We start from the raw sequence: 25,725 nt of genomic DNA on the forward strand, positions 1-25,725 counted from the left end.
AGTAGAATAAAGAATTGTAAGTAGTACTGAAAAATGGCTTCACAACTCTTTCCATCAAGCCAAGATGTTCCAAATTCTCATGCATTTGGAAGTGTCTCACCCTGTACATAAACCTTAGTTGAAGAAAAGGGCCGGGGGGGGGGGGGGGGTGATGAACTAAATTAAATAAAGTCACTCGCAAAATTCATAAACAAGTTTTGTTGGTGAAAATAACGAAAACAAGGACATTATCATGTCATACCACTACAAATTGTAACATAAAAAATGTTAACTTCTATATTTTGATTTAAATTAATTTTTATTAAAAGTTATAAACATAAATATTACGTTGTAAATTTTTCATTTCTCTTTTCGAAACTCATAAACAAAACTAATATTTTAGACAGAGACAAATGAAAGAATTTAAAAGATAAAGAAAAAGAAAATAAAAAATGATGGTTAATAAAAAATAAATTAAAAAAAACTTAAAAATATGTATTTAAGAAAGTTTTAAAGAATTTATAAAATATTTCTCTTATATAAAAACTCTAAAAAAACAGGAGTTATTATTAAATAAGTATTTCTCTTCTCTCTCTTTATCCCCAGAAATTAACTCTCTCTTTGTAACGAGTGGGTGTCAGGTAAATATTTTTAAAATTTCAGTTATATCCAATCAGAATGCGGTTTCGCACCAAAATATGTCGTTAAGGAAGTGCTTGTTTTCCTTTTTAAAAACAATTTTTTATTTTTAAAAATAAAATTCAATATAAAATTGTATTGTATTTTTAAAACAATAATAAAATATACTCTAAGTGATCCGAACCGAAAAATGTATGTCTTCTTGAGCTTACCACACACAACACAAGGACAATTCATGAGAAAGTAATTTCATTCCCAAAAAAGGTAACGACCCACCTTCTTTTTCAATTTTCATGGCTTCGTACTACGGGTCTAACCTTGAGTATCTCCGTTCCAATAGTTTAATGTTTCAATTAATAAGACTAACAATTCAATCTCTTTCCTCCGTTATTTCTCTAATTTTTTGGTAATAGAAATTCATCTCTTCATCACATCCAGAGATTTTTAACAGTCCTTTACACATTTTTATGTTACATGTTTTTTCAAACTTCAACGCTCATTTTCGTTGCTTCTCCTCCTCGTCTGAATTGGACCATCTTTTGTTAATTTTCTTACTTCACTCATACCAGACCTCATTAACTATGACTTCCTACTCTTCTGGTCATATATAAACTTGTCTTACACACTCATTAGTTCTTCTTTGCTTTGTTTACGTAATCTAAATTATAATACCATGATATGAAAAATATAGAGGAAAACACTAACACCACCGGCAATAATGTCGTTCAAATGCAAACTTCACAAATCAGGAAATAAGATCTAAGGTGCAAAAAATGACCTAAACTATGTTTTAGTCAAAACCCGTTTAAACTCACTCACCTAACTTGTTTAATCTGATAGGTGTCTCATAGATCATGCTATACCGAGATTACTTCAGTTCTAAATTTTTTGAGTCGAATCCAATTGAAACCAACTGGTGCCCACCCCCTCCGAGGATGTTTAGAAAACATTTCCGTATGTTATATATACGCATACGCTGAATACATGCGGCACCAGCCTGATTTTGTTGTACAAACCAAAAAAATGCAACAAGAAAAGTTTTACGTTACGCTTCAGTAGAATAAAGGTAAGGATAGAATAGGCCCACTGTCGATGGAAGGTCCTGTGCCAGTTTTAACGTTAAAACATAATTTAACATATGTTCAAATACACACTAAATTATGAAAGGCTAAGTGCGAAAGTTTTGTTGGGTTTTCTATCACATCCAATGGCACAATGAAAGATATATCTAAACAAGAGACAATTTCTAATAACTTCACGTACTTTTGATGTGCTGAATAATAGTATATCAATGAATGGACATGCGACGAAATTCCATATTTTATTTGTGGAGAGGAATTGATACCATTTACTTTGCATTTAACCACTTGTGGTTGCAGACAAAGAAGGATTTCGTTTCATACTCTGCACCACAACCACATCATGGATTGAAACGATGAGGATATATATTTTTGTTTTTGTTCTAATCAAATCCCATATCCGAAGCACTACTTGAGAAATTAAACTAATATAAAGTATCTCCCTACGCCACAATAACTAGGCTGAAGCATAAGATAATTAAGTTTGGTCTCTTCAACATTCAATTCTATTCCCAGTCAACGACCACCAGTTAGCCGGGTAGGCCACAAGGCTAGAAGCTCGGCAACAAGTATTTGGATATAAAGCTAATTTAAATGTTAATTTATATAATAAACTTAATGATATATTTTATTAACTTAAATTAAAAATAACCTATTTTAATAAGCTATACTTAAAACATTTAAAATAAATTAAAAATATAAAAAATATTAATTACTCTTTCAAATATAATACTACAAGTAAATAGTACTAGCCTCTTCTTAATCGGAGTAAGGCTGGAGTTAAACCACCTCAGCTCACACTTCGGACCACAATACCTGAATCAAAATTTCAACTTGCATTTATTTGTCTACATATTTTTGTTACGAGTATTTTAAACACCCAACAGAAAATATCTTATACTTAGCCATAACCTTAACAATTAATTGAATGGCTTGTATTAAATTGGCCTACAAAATGTGTTAAAATAAGCTACCCATGATAGAACCATTAGCCTATTGTTTGATAGTAACGTAGGCTGAGGAAACAGGATGCTTCGATAGTATTCATGTGAACACATAGGCTCAAGCTTGTGGATGAGGAAGAGTCAGTGTTGGGCCCACGGATGATGCGTGCCTGGAATGAATCCTTAGCAAGAGATTCTCTCATTCTAGAGATTCTTATATCATATTAACGATAAAAAATTTTCATGAAACTTCGATAGAGCTCCATCATGTAGACATGGCACTCATTATATTGATTTATTATTGTTGGTGGTGGTGATAAACAATATTTCTAGATGAAATCTATTGAATACCGATAATTGCAATTTAAAAAGAGCAACAATTACTGATATAGCTTGCCTATATTATAATGCTCTGGATCAAATAAACAAAAACTCAAATTAACAACTAGTCTTGCAATATTTTAAACAACTTATTTCTTAAAATGAATATATCTATCCCATATTTTATGTCTTTTTATTGCTTTTGGTACTATTTTTATTATCTGATTTTAAACATGGCATGATCTTATATTTGTTTTTGTTTTTTGTTAACGCTTTCTCAACAGTCTTTTTTGCTCGTAATATTTAATTTACACATGGCTGTTTATATTTCACCTGTATATGTATTTTCTAGTTCCCGCAAAATTTCCCTATAGGATATGATTCCACTCGAAGCACTCAAACACTATATGTGAGAACCTCTTTCAATAAAAAAATCAATCGACATTGCAGAAAATTAGCCCTTTCCATTAAACAGTACCCCTGTTAATCATATTTTACATATATGCAAAACTAATTTGCAATGTCACGACTCGTTTTACCATTTTCTAGACAAAATTAAAATTTCATTTGAACAATCTACGTATTAAAAATTCACACGTGTTTTCAAAATAATATTTTAATTATATATTTTTTTGGTGTTCACCGAAAATAATAATGTTACCAAAATGGATATAATTTTTCTCTTGACGAAAATATTTTAACTTTGTACTTTAGTTATATACGATGCATATAATTTTTATAATGATTTTTAAACGTATGCTTAAAGATATATAATAAAAAATTATAAACATTTTTATTAAAATTTATATAATTTAATATTATTAATTTATGATATTTTAAAATTTTAATTAAAATTATTGAATTTTTTTATGATATGTTATTTAACATACATTAAAAAATGATTATTATTGACGGTAGCTGAAATATTTTACATATACATCCTCTTAATATATTTATTCTCAGTAATTCTTTAAAGTAAATATGTTATATGTTGGTAATGCAGAAATTGTTTTCATTTCATCCTTGTCACAAATATGTATTTTTTGAAAAATAGACAAAAATGTTTCTACTTCTAGCCGCCTCTATTTATTTATTTAAATTTGATGATATCGAATGGATTTCACTCGTCCACATATTTCCGATTTCATGTGGCCAAACATTCATAGATTAGCTGAATCACCGCAACAAAACTCACGTATCTTGCATTCCACTAAATAGCCTACGTCCCCTCACTCTCAACCAACCACATAGCAAGTCAAAAGCCGAAAGACAGACATCTGAACATTTTCTCCGAAGTCGTACCAAACCACACACAACCGCGCCACACCAGATCACCAAACGACTATAAACGCGCGCGTTTCACAGTTCACCAATCTCGGAGAAGCGAACTCAGCGGCGAGAGTCGTGACTCGGAACTCAGAACTCAGCCACTTGCGGCCATGGCGTCGGTGCACAGCGCCGTCGTTCCCCGCAGCTTCTTGCCATCGATTCCCAAACCCAAGCCGAACGCTCCGCACGCGAAATCCATTCCCAATGCGCAGAGCTTTCCGGCGGCGAGATTGTCCCGGAATCGCGTTTTCTCGGGAAACAAACGCGCGTTTGTGGCGAACTCGGCGGTGGAGGAGTTCGACGTGATATCGGTGCAGAGCGATGATATCACGGACCAGCAAGAGGGCGTAGTGGGGGGGCACGTGGAGATGGAAGGTGGAGATGGCGAATTGGTGGCGCAAGTGAGTGGATTCGGAGCAAACGAGGGTTTGTTATTGTTGGAAGGGTTTTCTTCTTCTTCTTCGCCGTCTTCTTCGGGTTTGGTTGGTGGTGAGAGCGAGCAGAACGTGGAGAAGCTTATTGATAGAACTATCAATGCTGCTATTGTGCTTTCTGCTGGTTCTTTTGCCATCACCAAACTTATCACCATTGATAGTGATTACTGGCATGTAAGTGAAAACACTGAACGAAGAACGAGGCTTATCTTCAATTGAGTGCGTTTTGTTTGATGATTTTGTTTTGGGAACTTAATTTGGCTTTGTTGTTACTAATTTTATGAATTTCAAGGCTAAACACGTAAATAAATTCAGAAACTAAACTGTAATTGAATGATACTTTTGGAGATTATTTTCAGAAATAAACTTTTTGTTCTTCATTTTAGAGTCAGTTGTAGGAAAATAAAGTATCTATTTCTTCTTAAACCGAACACGCATTAGGGTGCGTTTGGATAAGCATTTTAATGAAGTATAATTAATTTACTCGTTATAAGCTCGTATTCCACGAGTATCAAGCACTTATTCAATAAGCTTTTATTGCATAAGAAGGTTTATACATAAATTCGATTATGAAATTTATTAATATAAATTGAAAATAGCTTATTTTGAGAAGCTACACAAAAAGCTTATTAAAATAAGCTACCAAAAACTTATATAAGTTATAAACTATCTCCGTTAGTTCTTCTAAAAGGTCTCATAGTCACTAATTTAGATTAACTGGGTATTCTGGTTGAAGTTTTATGTTACTGTTTTTTAGGTTGAGGTTTTCATTTTTTGCTAGGACTCATGAATTTTTTATACCATATAGGGATGGACACTGTTTGAGATACTAAGATACGCACCCCAGCATAACTGGTCTGCTTATGAGGAAGCTCTCAAGACAAATCCGGTTTTTGCCAAGATGGTGATTAGTGGGGTTGTTTACTCTGTAGGGGATTGGATTGCACAGGTGAGTTACAATTTAGTCAACATGACAATACAATCTTTCTCTATAATGCGTTGTGGTTTAACTACTCTTGATTTTGCAGTGCTTTGAAGGAAAACCTCTTTTTGAGTTTGACCGTGCGCGGATGTTCAGATCGGGGCTTGTTGGTTTTACTTTGCATGGCTCTCTTTCTCATTACTATTATCAGTTTTGTGAGGTAGAGCATAGTAATTATGTTCTTTTTCTTGTTCTGTTTGGTTCTTGAAATTTCTGACTTTATGGTGATATACTACTAAGTGGTTTTGCATTTAACCAGGAGCTATTTCCTTACAAAGAATGGTGGGTAGTTCCTGCCAAAGTTGCCTTCGATCAAACTGCATGGTCAGCAGTTTGGAACAGCATTTATTATACGGTTGTCGGACTCCTGCGTCTTGATTCTCCTATTAGTATTTTTAATGAATTGAAGGCAACATTTTTTCCCATGTTGACGGTAAGAGAACCTTCTATGTTATCCTAGTTCATGTGTTGCATTGAAACAGTTCTTGTTTTTCTTTGAGAACAACCTAAAACATGGACACCATTTTGGTGCTGTGTACCACATACTTCATGCGTTTGACATGCATCATTATGTGTTCAATTTATTATTTATTGGGCTCAAACGAGGAATGGACATGGCTATTTGCAATTTTAATGCTTTCTTACGTTTCCTTACACAGGCAGGGTGGAAGTTGTGGCCATTTGCTCATCTAGTTACTTATGGCGTAATACCGGTTGAGCAAAGACTTCTTTGGGTGGATATAGTAGAGCTTGTTTGGGTGACCATACTTTCGACGTATGTCATTCTGGATTTCTTTTGAATTGCTATGCATTAGAATTTGAACATTAGTAACTTCATACTATGCTTCTTGGATAACGAGATGAAGTTTGATCATATTAAGATGGACAGTTACATTTCATTTAGTTTTTTCCATTTGCTTGAGAGATGGGTTACGTATAGAAATTAGATTTTATATTGCTGTCAATTAGCGAATTCAATGCTTTTTCATGGAATACAGTCTAAACAATAAAATATTTCTTGCTTTTCCTGCGTTATTATTCATGTGAAAATTTTTGCAATGCTTCTAACATAGGCTTTTGTGATCAATAGATTTTCAAATGAGAAGTCAGAAGCAAGAAAATCTGATTCTTTGGTGCCTACAGAAGTGAAATCCACTACAGCAGTTTATCCTCCTGAGGTACATGATCAAATTAATAATTATTATGTTCCCGTATTCAATAATTTTCAAATAAAAAATATTTATATGGCTTTTGGACCTCTTTAAAACCTTTTCTTTTGTTTATCAGGAGTAACGAGAAGAGATATGACAACAAGCAGTGGGAGGAAAATGGCTTTGCTCGATCAGATTGTGACCTCGATTTGGTCATAGATGTGGGTGTATTTGGACTATGTCAAATTCACTCAAACATGAATTCATTCTAATGCCACAAGTTATAACCTTCATCTTAAAACGTGATTTAAAGTGATTTTAGTGAGTTTCCAAACACACACTCGTAATGCGGAGCATGGGAAAGCTTATTGTATAAGTTGCATCCCTTGGAAATTTGTGTATATTAGGTAACATCAACTTTCCTGTAAACATTATATCATGTAATTGTCTATAAATTTTACTATCATTTAATTGTCTATAAATTTTACTAATAGATAATTTATGTTTAAACTTGCCTTCCAATAATTATACTTGCTTGTATTGAGACCTAGTCGAGATGGGATTCACTCCGTTGTACATGCCATGTTCGAAACGTACATGAGAAAAGAAGTAACAAACATAAACGGTGGGTTGGCTTTTGATGGGTTAATAAGCATATCTCTTATGATAATTATATTTTGAGTTGCTCTAGTCTTCTATGCATGTGGATTCTTATATATATATATATATATATATATATATATATTCCCATATCCCCTTCTCGACACAGCTGGCTCGCTTCCCACAAATAATGGGATTCTGTAGTCGTTCAGCGTAAGAAATCGTTGCGCCTAGTGACGGTGAAAATTCTGATGTGGTCTTGAATGTCATTTGGAAATTGCGATCTCGTCAGCGGTTGACGACCATATGGGAATGGCTGGTTGCAAATGACTCTTTCCTCACCAACAGTGAAGGTATTTGATGTATGATATTGGTGGGGGCTTATCTACACTTGTGGGTGTTGCACCAGAGGGGAATCCACTCTGTGATGCACAGTGCTGGAATATTTAGATTGAAGAACTATAATTATTTAGGTTAGTCTAATCATGTGGCAGGACCTTCTGCATATTGACTATTAGCTCTTGCTATTGCCATCGGTTGCTCATGGAATCAAAACATATTTTTGCCTTTTTCCTCTATCCATTTTTTTTTTAATTTTATCTATTTAAACTTTTAAAATTTGGAAAATATTGTATAACAATAGTATCGAAAAGTTTTTTTATATATATAATTTTAGGTGATTTAACAAACTATACCATGATAGGTTGATAACACACTGGGTTTTTACTTCGTAACAAAATAGTTGAGTAACATCTCGTAGACTACTCAAGAATATTTGTGATTGGATTTCGGTTTTAGACATAGAAAGTCCAACGAGAGAGATCCTTAAAATAGTAGTCCCTGAAACAAAATGCAAAAAGGTGAGGTAAATCCAAGCCACAGTGAAAAAATAAAATAAAATAAATAACTTATTATAATTGATATGAATGATTTGATACGGATTCAACGAATAGTTTTCCTAAATGAAATGATTTTCTTTTTAAGAAGGTTCAATAATCAATATGATGTATTTTTGTAGATATTTTTTTAAACCATACTATTGTTAGTAGTAACATGACATGCATAGAATTAAGTTATGTTAATCACTTTTCTGAGGCAACAGGTCTTTACATATCACATCACTACTATCAATCATAATTTTAAAATGATTTATATATTGACATATTTAAATAATTTTTTAACATTAATTTTCATAGAAATTGATAGTACACAATCAATTTTTAACAATTTTGTCACATCCAATTAAAAAACACGCTAAATCTTAACATCCTCTAATCGTTGGTCTTCATGAGTATATTTAACTTGAATAACCTTTTCATTTTCCTTTTTTATCTTTTGTAATGATGATTTGGATAGTGTTTGTTTTCATTTAATATTATGTACTACAATTGACATTCCATTAATGAACTTTTAATCTCCATTGATCACAATGTATTTTAAGAAAACAAAATTCAAAGGAGACGCATCATCCTATTTGCCAAGATCAAATCATATCTGCACAAAATATTGTCAAAGTCTAAATTATGTCAAATCTTTATTTGTCATTTTAATTGATAATTATTTTTTGGTCTGTGATCGAATATCTCTTCAGTATAATTGCAACGTTAATCTTTTAGTCTAAACAGTGAGAACTTTTGACATTATATATATAGTTTTACCTAAAACAATTTATTTTCGGTGTGACCAATTACTGTTAAGTGTCATGTATTTTACTTGATTCAAAACTTCAATCCCCCTTATTATTATTATTTTTTAAATAATAAGAGATAATAGATTTGGAAACTCAACTTTCATTACTCGTATGCTTCTACTAAAAACTTCATTCGTCAAGCTAAATGACATTTCCTTTAGGGATTGCAGTGGACACTGTGGTACACTTTTGTGGGATTGTGGCTACTGATTCTGGTTTAAATTTTTTGTTTTGATATTGCAGTTATTACTACTCTATCACTATTTTAAAATATTTGTCGTAATTCTTTTTTAAATAATTTTTGTTTGTTACTTAAATTAATAATATTATTATTTAAAAAAAAACTAAATAAAAATTAAGATTACACATATAAGAGTGACAATTGATATATTTTTTTCAATATTGCTATATATGGCTTTGTTTTGTAATTAGTTTTTCGTTAGAAAAAAATAGGATTTGGCTATTTGTGGTGATCTTTGAATAAAGTGGGTTGTTAGGATATTCTGATTTCATACGATGCTGCTAGAATGATGCCATGGAGATTTATATTTGCACTTGCATTCTCATTTGTGTATGAGTTTGATCGTATTTGAATGAATTTGATTATATGCAATTTATTTTGTTTAAAAAGTTTAAAATAACATAAATTATGTTTTAAAATTTTCTTTCAAAAATAAAATGATAATATAATTTAATATAATTTTTTAACTCAATATAAAAATTATAATTTATCACGTTAATTCAAATGTGAGTTTAAAAATAAAATTAATTTTAATTAAAACACTCAAATGTAAATTTTTTTACATAACTATGTTATAATAAGATAAACATGATTTTATTGTAATTTGATGTGCATCTAAATATGCAACGGTATTCTTTATACTCGTTTCGAAAAAAACTTATTTCTTATAAAACATGACAATTTCTTATTTGACATATAATTTTTGATTAAAATGGTTAAGAGTACAAACAAAGAAAGTTAAATGAAATGTTGCAAAATCATCTTATCAAATAATGACACATTAAAACAAAAAAAATAAAAATAAAAACGCAAGCTTTTAAAAACTGATTGAAAATGTGAATTTCAGTTAAATAAACTATGAACTAGTTTTGATTTTAAATTTATATCTTTTGAGTTGATATTAGTTAAATTTAGTTTAAAAAATAAGTTTAAGTATAAAATATATTTTTAGTTTTTATAAATATGATTTCATTCTTTATCTTTTATCTTTTTTAATTTTCATTCTCATAAATAAAAATTTAAAAATATTTCCTCTTATCACTTAGTTGTAACATAATAAGTACGTAATCATGTTATATTATATTTCACTTAAAATGATTACCGCTATGACAAGATGTATGACATTTCAATAAAAAAATTATAAAATTTAAAATTTGAGAAATCTAAAACTAATGATAAAATTTTAAAAAACTAAAAGCATGTTTGTTTTCCTTTTTAAAAATATATTTCTGTTTTTAAAAATAAAATATAATCTATTTTTAAAAAGAGAAACAAACATGCTCTAAGATTAAATTAAGTCTTTTTTCAGATATTAAAGATATTTTTAAGCTTAAATCTAAATTATGGAATCTTGTACTCCCGATTTTGTATGTGAGAGTTATCATGTAATTGGTATATTGTTGGTACCTTATCAAATTTCCGTTACGATGCATCATATTCATAAAAATAGTGGGCAAGAAAGTCCTTTGGCAAAGAGAAATCCGAGTCTTATGATAGTGTCTGACTTAGCATAACCACATTCTGTTTTATTATTTTGCTATAAATACATTAAGATCTGTGTTGAAACAAACACTTCAACACATCATAAAGGGATTAGAAATTGACACATGGGGGGTATGAAGAGTTACTCTTGTTTTGCTTTGGTTTTGCTTCTTTTGAATGTGGTTGTTTGTAATGGAGGCAAGACAAGCACTTTCATTAGAAAGACTGAGAGTAGTGAAGACATGCCACTCGATAGTGATGTATTTCAAGTCCCTCTTGGCTATAATGCTCCTCAGCAGGTACCTCTCGACTTTGATTTCCTCCTATAAACGTGGCATTAATTAATTAATGTCTTCATTTTGTGGCGAACAACAATGTTGGTCTTTGTTTTATAGGTTCACATAACACAAGGTGATCATGTGGGAAAGGCTATGATCGTTTCATGGGTCACTATGGATGAACCAGGAAAGAGTGTAGTGCGTTATTGGAGTGAGAACTCCACCCACAAGGAGGCCAAGGGAAATTATGTTACCTATAGATACTTTAATTACTCATCTGGTTTTATTCATCACTGCACCCTTAGAGATTTGGAGGTAAGAGATCATTAATTGCTTCATGTTATGGTTCTTCTAATGGAGGAAAACACAGAGAATAATATTAATCATTAATTCACTCAAATTAATCAATTGGTCACAGAAATATTTTTCTGCCGAATATCAGTCTTATAGATTGATTTTAAGTAAATTTTCATTGAAAAAACAATATTTATTATACTTTTAAATTTTTAATATGATAAATGTTTACTTTTTCAAAAAGAGTGATGATAACATTTTCCTTTTTCTTTCATATATTAATCCAATTGTTAACTCAAGATTTTCGTTTTGGCAGTTTAATACAAAGTATTATTATATGATTGGAATTGGGCATACTATAAGGCAATTTTGGTTCATGACTCCTCCTGATATTCACCCTGATGTGCCTTATACATTTGGTCTAATGGGCAAGTTTATATTCTCTCAAAACTATTATATTTGGTTGTTTTACACTTGCTTTTTGTTAACTTAGTAATTTTGCCATTGAGGTTTAAGCTTGCCAAAATTAATTTTAGATGATGGGGTTTTCTTTGCAGGGGATCTGGGTCAGACTTCAGATTCAAACAGGACCCTTGCTCATTACGAATCAAATCCTCATAAAGGACAAGCTGTGTTGTATGTTGGAGACCTCTCTTATGCAGATAATCACCCATATCATGATAATGTTAGGTGGGATACATGGGGAAGGATGGTCGAAAGAATTGCTGCTTATCAACCTTGGATATGGACCACAGGGAACCATGAACTTGACTTTGCCCCTGAAATCGTAAGCGAAACTTTATTTAATGGCTTAATTGTAACTTTGAGTTTAATTTTATTCACAATTTAATTATCAATTATAAATTATGACTCTCATGTTATGCAAAGTTTAGAACATATATGAATTCTAAAGAGGAGATTGATGATGGTTTTATAGGGCGAATCAGAACCTTTCAAGCCTTTTAAACATCGTTATCATGTCCCTTACAAAGCATCAGGGAGTACTGCACCCTTTTGGTATTCTATCAAGAGAGCTTCGGCACACATCATAGTTTTGTCGTCATATTCAGCTTATGGTAATATTACATAACATTCATTTTTCTTGACATGGCCAAAAAAAATTTCTCTTGATATTACCTTGTTATAATCTTCAACTGCTGCTTAAAAGATTCTTGTTTATAACTTACAAAGCAGAATTCAACATTGAGTGAATTACATGTATGTTATAAGTTACAGAAAAATATTAACCTCGGCTCTTAAAATTGAAGATAATTATTCAAAAATGATAATTTTTCAGCATTTACCACGAATAATTTGTTACAAATTTAGATGAATTTGAAAGGAAACAATCAGAATCTTACATGATCATTCATGAGAGGAAGAAGAGATAAAGTGGAATTCCCATTGCAGCCATTTGTAGATGCTTCCTCAGGTTTCTCACTAACACCATTTTCCTTTTTCAGGCAAATATACACCCCAATATCAATGGCTTGAGGCAGAGCTACCAAAGGTTGATAGAACTAAGACTCCTTGGTTGATTGTTCTTCTACATTCGCCATGGTATAATAGCTACACTTATCATTACATGGAAGGGGAAAGCATGAGGGTTATGTTTGAGGCTTGGTTTGTAAAGTACAAGGTTGATGTTGTGTTTGCCGGTCACGTCCATGCCTATGAACGATCTGTAAGTGCTAATAAAAATATCATATTACAACTTTAACATTTCTAAAGTTACAACTCGCCTTGGTTAATTGTGTTTGATTCTCATTAAATAAAGTTTTCTATTCAAGTTAGATTAAATTAGTTTATTCAATTTGAACTCAAATCAGTTTGGGTCAATCATAAAACAAAGAACAAAACTAAGGTGTTATTACTTAAAGTGTTTGTAACATTATTCTATCAAAATTGGAGTTTAATTTTGGTAATCCATATGGGTAAGATAACCAAGGTGAAGCTCTGATTTTTATTGAAGAATAATATTACAACCACTTAAAATATTATACTTTAAATTTTCTTCTAAAACAAAACTCCTAAGAATATTGAAATAATTTTATTGCATCATTCGACTATTTTTTCATTTTCCTACCCAAAATGATTCTAAAGTACATGTGGTAAAAACCAAATTGTATGTGTTACAATATCAGGAACGTATCTCCAATATTGCATACAACATTGTGAATGGTGAATGCATGCCAGTGAAGGATGAGTCAGCTCCTGTATACATAAACATTGGTGATGGAGGGAACATTGAAGGCTTAGCAAGAAAGTAAGCTCTATAGAAATTTGGTTCCTTCTTGTATTAATGGCCTGTGCCTTCTATGTCATGTTTAGTTTGATTAATGATTTGTGTTTTTCTTTGCATTGCAGCATGACAGAGCCACAGCCTAAGTACTCTGCATTCAGGGAAGCCAGTTTTGGACATGCAATGTTCGAAATAAAGAACAGAACACATGCTCACTATACCTGGCACCGAAATGAAGATGACTATGCCGTTGAAGCTGATTGCATGTGGTTTTTCAATAGATATTGGCACCCCGTTGATGATTCCACAACCCAGTGAACCAATCAACACCAGTAGTATAGTCTTCCTTTAGTTTTTCTTTTTTGAAATATTTCTATAACTTGTTCTCAACTCTTGAAGTTTATTTTAAGTATTTAAAAATAGTACATTTTTATTGTAAAGAATGGTATTTAATATGCTTTTATAATCTCAATCTATTAGACAGTTTCGTTTTTAGTATAAAAATTATTACATTTTACTTTTCATAATATGGTCATGAGGTTGATGTAGCACAACTTATGCTCTTTCGTGGCTGTAGCCAGCAAAACATGAGTCACAACTTCATGTTTCTTCATCGTTGACCACGTCTAAAATGTTCTCCTTTGACATTCAACCTGTCACAAATTTTCACTTTCTAATGTTTTTTTTCCTCTTTGAAATAATGTTTACGTTTTTCACTAAACAGAACACACAAATAATATTTATTGAGAGTGTGTTTTTGGTTTAGTTTGAATTTTGTAAAAAACAAATAAAATAAAAATTAAGCAACGAGATGTTTACAATAGTTTATAAACTTATAAAAGTATCTTATACCTTTTTCTGGATTTATTTCAATAATTTTAAGATCAAACTTATAATCTCTTATGTTTTAATTGAATGAATGAATGCTTAAAGGTTGTTTACTTAAATGAGTCTGAAATATCATTAATTTAGGTTGACTGGTTTCGGATGTGATACTTTTTAGCTAATCTAACCAAAACTTTCTTGAATTAGAAATATTTACAATAATATGCTGAAGTTAAAATTTTGATTGAGAAATTTTAATTATATAACAAAATATAAATTTAAAACTTTATTTAATAACAAAGTTTTGCACGTTTTAAATGATCTTATTTTTTCTAGGGACTATTTCTTCCATATATATAATATAATAATTTTGCAATGAAATAAACGCTGGAATAGAGACGTGTTGAAGTGGTCTAGCTGCCAAGCAGCAAGAAGACATACAAAAAAATAATATAAAAAAAAATTCAATAAGGCTCCAAGCACTCAAGCAGATGGGTTAACTAGATGAATTAATCCACATGAAATTTAACAAATCAATATAAAAAAATAACAAATTAGAGTTTTACTAAATTAAAATTAGCTAATTATATTAGTTTATACAAACATTGGTGAGGTCATAAAATACATATTAACGTATTAGCTTAACATTTAATGGATTACGGTCCTACCCCTTTTGCTGAGTTAAGAAATAGACTTATCTGAATTGGACCTTCTAAAATGGAAAATACATTTTAAAGAGACAAGTGTAAAATTAATAATTATTTATCAAGATAATCAAGAATTTAGTGAAACATTATGACCTGAACAACAAAAATTCTTGGTTTTTAAGAATCAATCTTTGGCAGGGAAATCTTCACTTTAGAAGGATAAATAAGGGATGTTATTCAATAATAATAATATAGGTCTATATTAACATGAAATATTAGTACAAACAAAATAAATTGTTAGAAAGTATTATATATATATATATAAAATACACAACTACGAGACTTTCGAGCAGAATTTAAACATATTTATATAATAATAGAGGAAATTATTAGAATCCAATCTTTTTATCATCATTGGTTAAAACATCTCATTTTTTTTTCTAAATTAAAATTTCACTTTACACGAGCCATATCCGAAATCATAGATATGTAAAGAATAGACTTCCTTAACAATATTCATTACCATCAACACTTAACTCTCTAATGCTGATAGTCCACGTCTTTAATTCTTCAATTAGAGGATACAAGACCTTCTCGTCGATCTGATTAATGTTGAACTTCACACAGACCGAAGAAATGTACACACTCCTAAAAGCATTTGTTTCTCTGTTACCAAATTTTCCACATAACTAGGATATGTAGAATAACACATCTCATGCTAAAATTTAATGAATAATATTAGCAATATACTCTATGTAATACACACTTTATTATCAGTTAACATTTATTTAAAGTTACAAAAAATATCTATGACTCACCCTTTCTTACTCTTTAATTAATATTTCTCTTTAGAGAGAATGTGTAGAGTAAGTTACCAGCATTCCTTGAGTTAAATTTATGCTTAAAGGAATGCTTCAATAGATACTTTTTTAATACTCTTTAACTTATATTTATAGTTGATTATTTTAAACAATTGAAAATAAGCAATTTACATAGCTTCATTTCCTATACATAAGAAATTATCTAAGATTTCCAGGAATGTATCAAGCACATACAGAATGACCAATAATTGTATTTTATATTTGAGGTGTATTTAGATTTTGAACATGTTCATTTGTCATTAGATTCTGTGTGCCAGTTCAAATGAAATTGCTGTAAGCTGGTGTCAGTAATCTAAAGATTCTCATCTCCTATCCTTTTCTCACCCTTCTCTTGTTAGAAAATCAGAAGAAAAGATCAAAGGAATAAAGCTTAGGTATAGAAGAACGGGACAAATCTAACATTCCTGCACAATTCGAAATCAAATGCCCCGAAAACTACAGATTTGTTGTGTGTGCAACAACATTATAGTAGCTGCTACCACAGTAAATCTTGATAAAGTGAATGAAGAAAAATATGCTGCTACCATACTTTATAAACGTGTCTAACAACCACGACATGAATACACCACCATATGGGAAGTTGTCAAAAAAATTTCCACCAAAACTATTGAAAGAATATCTCTGATTCCTGTAATTATTATGGGACAGACAATAATTGTCATCGCTGTCACCAAAGCTGTGATTCTGACAAAGCAAAAATTAATACACCCATAAACCACCAGCTTCATACAATTTAACCGTCACAACTTGAATTAGAGCAAGTGACGGCAAATCATATACAAAAATTTGAGCCTATACATGTAGACAATTCCAGCTTTCAATAACTAAATTACCCTATTGCAAAAAAATGAAACTTTATAAAGAATATAGAATAATCTAATTTCTAATTTCATTGGATTGTTAAACTCAATTATACAAACATCCAAAGAAGAAAAAAAAAAGAGAGAGAGAGAGAGAGAGAATCAAGCCATGGACATGTTAGAAAGCCTGCTAGGGGTTGGTCTGAAATTCAACCATCTAAGGGCTAAACGTTTTGGTGGTGGCGTTAGTGCCCTTCTCAGAATTTCTTTACTCGCCACGCGCTTCTTCAATCTCTCCCCTGGCACCACATACCCGTGCCGCGCGCACCGAACCGAACCGGGCCGGTTCGAGCATGTGCAAGCTGGTCTAGACCGGGGAGTCATGGCCAAGTAACCCCTTTTGTGACCATCACTGATCTCACCCATCTTTGGTGGAAGTTGTAAACTTTCTTTGGTTTGTAGCTGAAGGGTATTTTCCATTTCTCTCATCATATGAAGGAATTTTAGGAAAGGGAAACTTGGTGTGTGTTTTTTTCAAAGTTCTAGTTTTGGGTTTGGAGGAGCTTCTGAAAATTCGGGGATTTATATTGAAAGAATGAGGGAAGGTTCGTGAACCTTTGTTTGGGTTTGGAATGCTTGACCAGTTAGAAGACTTGGTAATGGAGAGGTTGAATTGAAAGAGTGTGTGTTTGTGTGTAAATAAATAAATGGGGAGAGAGTAAGTGACCAAAATGTATGATTTTTGACCAATACTCATTTGGCGTGTGTGTACTTGGAATTTGGTCAATTAACTAGTGCTTGACACACGAATTTGAAATTCGAACGTTTGATGATTATTCCTAATCTAATTGGCTATTTTCTTCTTTCTCACGTTTTGGAGCTGGAGCTAGTCAGAACGTTCACAAAAGGGTCATAACTGGCACTGGGCCAGCAAGCCCACTTGACATTGATGGAGGCCACATGATGACAGAGAATGCAAATGGGAATGGAAATCTTATTATAAATTTTTGTATAATGGAAGAGAATCAGCCTCCACATATCATATCTGCTGTGTGTAATTGCATGCACCAATTTTTGATCACAAAATGCGACATACAGCTAAGTCCCATCTGAAATGCTTAGTTGGCTAATTGTTGGGCACATTGGGTCATGTTTGGGAAAACCAATACCTCACTTGCTCACTGTTCTTCTCTTTCGATCCAACCCACTGCCACCTACTTCCTCTTTATGTATTCTTCTTTTTTTTAATATGTCTCAATGATCCCATATTAAAAAAAAATTAAATACGAACATTTTAATTACTTAAAGAATAAATATTGATTTGACTTTTAATATTTATATATATTTTTTGTTTTTATCTACTTGTCTAAAGAGAAAGGAATTTTTTTATATTTTTATACAATATATTAAAATAATATTCATTGTTATTTTTATTAATAGATTTTGTTCATATAAAAAGTTTAACCGTAGTCCAAGGTCCAAGGTCAAAGAAAAATATAATAAATTGAGTAAATTAATTTTTTATTAAATAATTAAATTCTTTTATCTCTACAATTTTTTAAACCAAATAATAAAACTAATTATATTATTATTATTATTATTATTAAGACATCCTGGCTGCAGCTTTAGTCTTTTTATTTCTTTTAGAATATCTTCATCTAAGATTTTTTTGCAAATAATTGGAAGGCATAGTACAACTTCTATGATTGTCACACTCTATTATGTATATCCAAAAGTGGGTTCTAATTATTTTGCTTTCATTTATTTTCCTTTTCTACCCACTGATGCAGGGTTGCATGTTGCCAAAGGCAGGAGAGACCTAATATAAACAATTTATTTCAGTGGGAGAGGGGGAACTTGACCTCTGTGCTCTCTGCTGGTGGGGCAGTGCCAAATTTGACTTGTTGCTAATTCACTCCTTTCTCATCATTATTATTATTATTATTAAACATGTTAGCTTTAATTATTTTAAAATTGAATTTAAATATTTAATGATAATATTTTTTTATTAAAAATATTTATTATACTTTTAATATAATAAATAATTTTGAATAAACAAAGCATTTTAAATACTTAAAATTAGTCTAAAGATTGAAATTAACCAAAAGGGTGTATGGTATCTGTAATTGGCTGGATACGCGGGAACCCATCAATCAAGATTCACAGACCTTCATTCTCTTCTTTTCAGCAAAGTCCATCCATGAAAGGGAACACACTGATTCCCTCAGTTATCAACTTAAATGCAACAAGTCAAAAACTATTGTATCTTTCTCCTCATCTCAAACTTTTTCCAATTTTTATGCTCTTATTTTACGGTAAAATAGTTTTAGCTAGAGTTGATTTAGATGATGAAGACAATATTATGCATGTCTACATGCATATTATTGCGTTAGTCTTTGAAATATTCATCACCATTCTCTTGGTTTATAAGTAATCTATTTTTTCCCCCAAAGACGTACAAGTATAATAATTTGGATCCTCCAGAGAAAATAAATATCAAATTTCGTTATGGTTGGAAAAAATAGCTATTAAAATATCTAAAAGGTTAAAAAATAATATAGTTAAAAATTGTTAATTAAATTTTTAAATTAGCAATATTTAATAAAATTATTTATTGATTTAACTGATAAATATAAAATGATATAAAAAGACATGTTTGTATAATTTTTAATATATTTGTATTTATGGAAAAAATAATATTTTTAGGTGATTATAATTTTAGGTCTTTTTAGTTAATTTTAAAATATTATCTTTTCTATTTACAGATAAAATATTTATTAAAGATTTACTATAAATATTATAATACTAAAGGATATGCTATTAAAATAAGTAATATAATATTAAAAGAAATGGTAAATAAATAATTTTGTGAAAGTATTAAAGATAAAAATAAAAATATAATAAACCTATAGTTCTTATATGCTCAAACAAATACTTTTTTTTAAAATACTATAAATTAATGGGATAAATTTGTTTATAAAATACTGTTATTTTGATAAAAAGATTATAAATTAATTAAATAAATTATAAGTTATTTTAAACATATTCATAATATTTTAAATAAAGTAATGTTAATTAATCTTTTTTAAATCGTAACACTAATTTAGATTTTTAATCATACTGTATATACAAAATTGGATATTAATTAATTTATTGATAAAAAAAATGACATCCATTTGGTTTCTTAATATAGAAATACGTATATTTAAAGACAATTTTGACGACACTTCATACGATTAGAAACTAAATCAGTATTAAAATCATTTAAAGAAAATTGGGCGCATTTTGATTTTCGAAAAATTGAAATGAGACTTAGAAATTAGTAAGTTTTTCATATAATATTGAATATTTTAAAATATTCAACAAAAATTTAAAAATATAAATAAAAAATATAATTATAAAAGATAAAAATATTGTCATAGTTAAACAATGGTAAAATTTCATATTAAAAAAATTAAAATAAAATTTATATTCAGTGTGACTTAAGAAAACTTACATTTTTATTAATTGACAGAAATGAATTAAAAAGAGAAGATTTTGAATTGAGATAAAAAAATAAAAAATATTTAATTTAGAAAATCATGTATGCCTGTGAATTTGCTATGGTGTATAAAAAAGTTATAAGTCAAATTAAAATTGACAAATTTAAGTAATAATATTAAAAATATAAAAAAGTAAATTATGAGCTACTTAATAATATAGAAGAATAGTCATTATTTATTTTACAAAATGTTAAAAATCTTTTAATTTAAGAGTGAACATACAGATTCAATTCAATATGTATGAGTTGATAAAGTAATTTTATATTGAGAACATACAGGTAGGCTATAGGGGACTACCCATCTCTCTCTTTCTCTTTTTTCCTCAGGGTATATTTAAGAGTTATTATATTTTGGGAAAGAAAAAAACAAAGATAGAATTTTTATTCACATAAAAATCTTATAATTCAATTTTTTAAGATAAAATAATAAAACTATAAATTTAAATGAATTTAACGCAGCACCTTATTTTTTTTTTATAAATATCGTATAACTATTTCATTTAAAAAAAACAAATAATTGTCCTTTTTTTCTTGTTCTCTCCAAAATTCATCCCTCTGCATAACTTTAGGAGCGGGTATATGCCTCTCTCTCTCTCTCTCTCTCTCTCTCTCTCTCTCTCTCTCTCTTGTTTTTAATAAAAGATTTGCATAATTCATGGATCAGATATGATACATTTAGGCTGTGAAAGCATCATGCACAACTCAAGCATACCAACAGCAATAATAGTGCAATATATCGTTATGATATCTATTCCAAAACGAAGCACAAATGATGCTAAATTTTATAAAGTTGATTTGTATTCTTTCCTCAGAAAGGAATGCAATTAAAAGGGTATTAAATTTGTGTGGCATTAGGATAATGATTCCTTTATATGATAACAAGAATGGTCCCTTAGAGTCAAGCCAGAAAGAAAGCTAGCTGCTAGTGAGGTCGACTTTGTTGTCTATTTGCGTGACCTCTGGCTGGTGGAATATACTTAACTACGTCTTATCAATCCCACGAAAGAAAATGACACCCATGCTCAAATATCTTCATACCCTTTTCAGATTAAATCATAGCTGGTGTAGGTGCAAAACTAATAAGTATAAAGGTTAAACGAATAATAATATTCAACTTAACTATTTCTGTGACCACACTCTCCTTCAGTATATAATTTTTGTTCCTCTCATGAGTATTGGTCTATTATTGACCATGTTCTGCTTATTGAAAGTGCAGGTTAGAAAAATTTGGGATTGCAACTGTGTGGGCTTCTGTCAGGAAATTGATGTATCCAACGCAAGTGTTTAGTGATTGGTTTGCTGATGTGAAATTGTTTGTTTTCAAGCTTGAATCTATCCTGCAAGGAATGAGACCCTGTGTATGTCCTATGACTTGTCCTATTATATCAATATATTCACTAATTTTCTCTTCTAGGAGCAATAGTATTACAGTTAAAAAACTTCATTATTATCTTTTTACTATTTTTTCAGGTATTAAAATTAATATTCCCTCATAGTTTAAATGTTATACCAATTTTTTACACGATAGAGTTTAAATTTTATACTGTTAAACCAATTCTTCCAATTGCTTTTTTACTATCTAGTTGTCACTAATGAATTCTCACAAATTAATATGATATTTTCTGACTATTAACGCGCACACACACGTCATCTAGAACTTTGAGGCGCGCATGTCAAATTGATTAGGATTAGGTAGGGTGAAGTGTCAGACTTTCTGGAGATGAGGCATACTTGAATTATCTGTGTGAATTTCTATGTACTGGATTTGCAGTGAAAAAAGAAAATGGGCAATTTATCCTGAGATATGGTTGTACGAGTCAATGACATTTTTAGAAGGGAGAAAATAGGGAAACAAAAATAGACAGCACGAAAACTAGGAGCTCATAATCATGGAATAATCGCATCACAAGCCATAACTCTTTAATATCAATTAGATAAATAATGTGACAAGCTTAATTTAATTAACTCGATTTTCTATTGGCAGTAGTGCATCACCATCCACTAATAGGTGAAGGGGGATGATTAACATATTTATTGTTTTTTATGTATCAAGCATAAGAAAAATATGAATCGTAACTTACAAGTATCGATATTTTTTTATTTACAATTACTTTTTAACTTAATATAAAAATAAGACAAATATCGTATTATCAAATATAGAATACAAGTTATTGATCAGAACAATTTTAGTTTAAAGTTGAGTAGTGCACGTGATAAGTTGTAAAAACCAGAAAAGGCCCTAGTTAACAAGTTAAAAATATAGATTTTCCTACGTCGCATAGGACGTGGTGAAAATTATTTCATAACAAACAAATTAATATTGTATACTTTATATGTGTTTATTTACTGATACACATGTTCCAACTCAATTAGATTCGTCTGGAATAATTCTGGGCAAAAGGATAAAGATGTGAATGAGACTAACAACCTTCTAGCTAGGTTACATGCAGAGACGTGATTGAGAATTGGTTACCATATATTACAATTAATTAAACAAACTAAAGTCCCGTTACTATTGTGTTAACCTGCATAATAATTCACAGATAAAACCAACGAAAATTTAATCAATATATCAATTTCTTGAGAGAACAATATACAATACATTGACGTCACTATTTGTTTTTCAATTCTTATATCAATCGATCGTATTCTACAGTAATATGATCTACACAAGGCTCATTTTTGTATCCTAAATCAAAGTATAAATATATATAAATATATAACAGCTAATTTGAAATATCTCTTTTCTGTTGTGAATATTTGTACATGAAGAGAGCACCACCATTTTTTATTTACATACCAATAAAACAAGCAAATATCTATATATGTATAAAGCTATATTTAAGTATAACTAAATATATCCATGGCCTCACCTTTGTGTTGTTATTGCCTGCAGCTTCCTAGTTTCCAATGGTTGAAGAAGTTCGATGAGGCACATCTAATTGATTAAACTCTAACAATTGCTTCCAAATTCCTAACAACCAAAATCTCAATATCCCATTAAAATCTTTACAATCTAATTGGCAGGATCAAGAGAATAGTACTGTCTAAGGTATCACCAGCTGAGGATCCTTCTTATAGTTTCAATATCTCCTTGAAATTGAACTAAGCATACCAGTTCATTCCTGGTATTTGATATTGTGTCCGAAGTAGCCCATCACCTAATGATCCGAGCATTGATTGTTGGTGCAATGAAGGGGTTTGAGGGAGCTGGTTAAGCAGGGTTGCAATAGAAGTAGCAGTGCCATTTTCTTCAGTCCTAACAACACTTGCATGGTTATTATCCCCACTTTCCAAATTGAACCTTTTGTTGGATGAAGAGGTTCCTGCTGCCACATCCTCATCATTCCAATACAGTGATGAGAGTGTTCTCTTGGAAGTGTTTGAAGACTGAGTCATGGTTGGGACAAAAGGAAGCTCTGGCTTGGAATTGGAGGGCCCCAAAGATGACATGGCAGCATGTGTAGTAGTAGTAGTAGCTGTGTTCATCCCTCCATTACTTATCACCATCCCTTCCAATAAGTTCTGGTCATTTTCCAACAATGCACCGTTGTAGCCTGTGGACATCTTTGAAAGATGAAACCTCGCGTTCATGTGGCCCACGTTGATGGAATGGGGTATCCCTCCCATCATGTCATCCATTGAATCTTCCCTGTCATGTTCCATAGGAGACCTATGCGTGTTGCTCTTCTTGTAGATTCGGCACAGCACCCAATCATCAAGCTACTCTCATCAACACAAAATCCAAAAGTACATAATTCAGAAATCCAACGCAGCAGAGAGAGAAGGCAACATAATAATAATAATAATAATAATAGTAGAAACAGAACAAAGCAAATATTGTGTGAAAAAAATAGTTTAATTAATGGACAAAACTTAAATAGATTTTTCAAGTAATTGTTACATTATTTTGGGTTAAAATAAAAATTTTATTTTGACAGTTTCACTATTTTTAAATAATAAATTTTATTGTGCGAGTTATCAAAATCAAGTTTAAATTTAAATTAAAAATGATATTAAAATTATGTAAAAAACTAGACTTATTTAATTACCCTTAGGGAGTTTTTCTTGTTGCCCAAGTCACATCCAGGAGGCCTATTGTTAGGCTTGTTATCAGCAAGCCTATATTCATGCATGATCCAATTGGTTTTGATCCCTCTTGGGGGCTTCCCTCCATAGAAAACCAAAGCTTTCTTCACCCCAACCTTTTGGGTTCCACCAGAGGTTAACACCGGCTTATCCGTCCCAGTGGCCTTCCAATACCCTGACGTGGCAGCCCTGTTTGGCCTCGCTCCGTTCGGATACTTCCTATCCCTTGGACTAAAGAAATACCACTCTTGCTCCCCAAACGTGGCCTTAGCTGCAAAACCAAACAACAATAAATTATGATAAAACAACAAAAAAAGAACAAAGCAAGACATACCCATTTTGGTTTTGAACGTAAAGTTTTAGTCTTTGTATTCCTTTGTTGAAATTGGACCTACCGGGTAGCTCCCATGGATCGAACTTGTAGAGATCAACCTCGGCGATGATGGCTACAGGAAGAGGAGCTGAAGCCGCTTTTTTCTTGAGGTAGTGAACGACGAGTTCCTCATCGGTGGGGTGGAACCGAAACCCTGGTGGCAGGTTCGGTTGTTGTGAACCGGTGGATGAGTCGGTGCTTTCCATGGTAACGAAAACGAAGCTTTTTCTTTTTACTGAGATGGGTTCAAGTGGTGGTTATGGTTATGGCTATGGCTTCCACAGAAGAACATGTTATGTTAGTTAGGACGAAATGTTTTGTAGCTTTTGTTACCCCACAAAGACTGAACCTCATGTTTTATACCGGTACGGGAGTGGGGAAGGATCTGCTACGTGCGGGTTCAATTTTCCATCCAATTGTCTCGAGACGTGTGGGAACTCCGGGGCATTTTGGTCTTTTGACGATGTGGGATTGACACTGTGCAATGAGGTGGCTGCGGGTGTATGGAGAGGAGGTTGGTATGTGATGATGACGTGAACTGGAATTCTGGCCCTTGAGAGGTTGACACGTGGGATTCCAAATGGTGGAGGGGTTGACACGTGGGTGAGAGCTGAGAGAACTGTGGTATTTCTTTTTTCCCCTTTCTTTTGTTCTTATAAAATATATTTTATTTTTCACTGATTATGATTTTATGGTTTGTGTTAGGAAAGAAAAAGGGTCCATTGGAATGATAAGTGTGAGGTGTGGCAGTGGAGATAAGGTTTTAGTCTCCTGCTTTTGTTGCGCATACAGCACTCCCATTGCCTATGTTAACAAGAAAATTACCATGCTAATCCACTGGGCCCCACGCCTTAAACCCACTTTTAATTTTCAACCATCAGAAT

At 31.3% G+C, this 25,725-nt stretch overlaps 4 protein-coding genes across 4 annotated transcripts; 2 read left to right on the forward strand and 2 right to left on the reverse strand.

Annotated features, from left to right (window-relative positions):
- The first annotated feature begins 4,035 nt into the window (after positions 1–4,035).
- On the forward strand, positions 4,036–7,031 carry LOC113853976. Its single transcript, XM_027484727.1, has 7 exons — positions 4,036–4,899; positions 5,534–5,674; positions 5,754–5,867; positions 5,967–6,140; positions 6,367–6,482; positions 6,798–6,885; positions 6,995–7,031. The coding sequence occupies exons 1-7, from the start codon at positions 4,402–4,404 to the stop codon at positions 6,998–7,000; spliced, it is 1,137 nt and encodes a 378-aa protein (XP_027340528.1). The 5' UTR covers positions 4,036–4,401; the 3' UTR covers positions 7,001–7,031.
- Positions 7,032–11,005: 3,974 nt separating this feature from the next.
- On the forward strand, positions 11,006–14,003 carry LOC113854549 (purple acid phosphatase-like). The gene is made up of 8 exons (XM_027485584.1): positions 11,006–11,170; positions 11,267–11,464; positions 11,760–11,871; positions 12,001–12,230; positions 12,381–12,519; positions 12,907–13,127; positions 13,588–13,709; positions 13,811–14,003. Exons 1-8 carry the CDS (start codon positions 11,006–11,008, stop codon positions 14,001–14,003), a joined length of 1,380 nt encoding a protein of 459 aa, XP_027341385.1.
- A 2,217-nt stretch (positions 14,004–16,220) lies between these two features.
- On the reverse strand, positions 16,221–17,488 carry LOC113856396. The gene has a single exon (XM_027488197.1). It carries the CDS (start codon positions 17,328–17,330, stop codon positions 17,001–17,003), a length of 330 nt encoding a protein of 109 aa, XP_027343998.1. The 5' UTR covers positions 17,331–17,488; the 3' UTR covers positions 16,221–17,000.
- A 5,438-nt stretch (positions 17,489–22,926) lies between these two features.
- Positions 22,927–25,156, reverse strand: LOC113854000 (NAC transcription factor 56-like). The gene is made up of 3 exons (XM_027484774.1): positions 24,864–25,156; positions 24,432–24,739; positions 22,927–24,102 (listed from the first exon to the last, which is right to left on the reverse strand). The coding sequence occupies exons 1-3, from the start codon at positions 25,045–25,047 to the stop codon at positions 23,485–23,487; spliced, it is 1,110 nt and encodes a 369-aa protein (XP_027340575.1). The 5' UTR covers positions 25,048–25,156; the 3' UTR covers positions 22,927–23,484.
- Positions 25,157–25,725: the final 569 nt, after the last annotated feature.

Source organism: Abrus precatorius, unplaced genomic scaffold (assembly GCF_003935025.1).
Source record: "Abrus precatorius isolate BTA unplaced genomic scaffold, Abrus_2018 Scaffold11, whole genome shotgun sequence".
Taxonomy (NCBI): Eukaryota; Viridiplantae; Streptophyta; class Magnoliopsida; order Fabales; family Fabaceae; genus Abrus; species Abrus precatorius.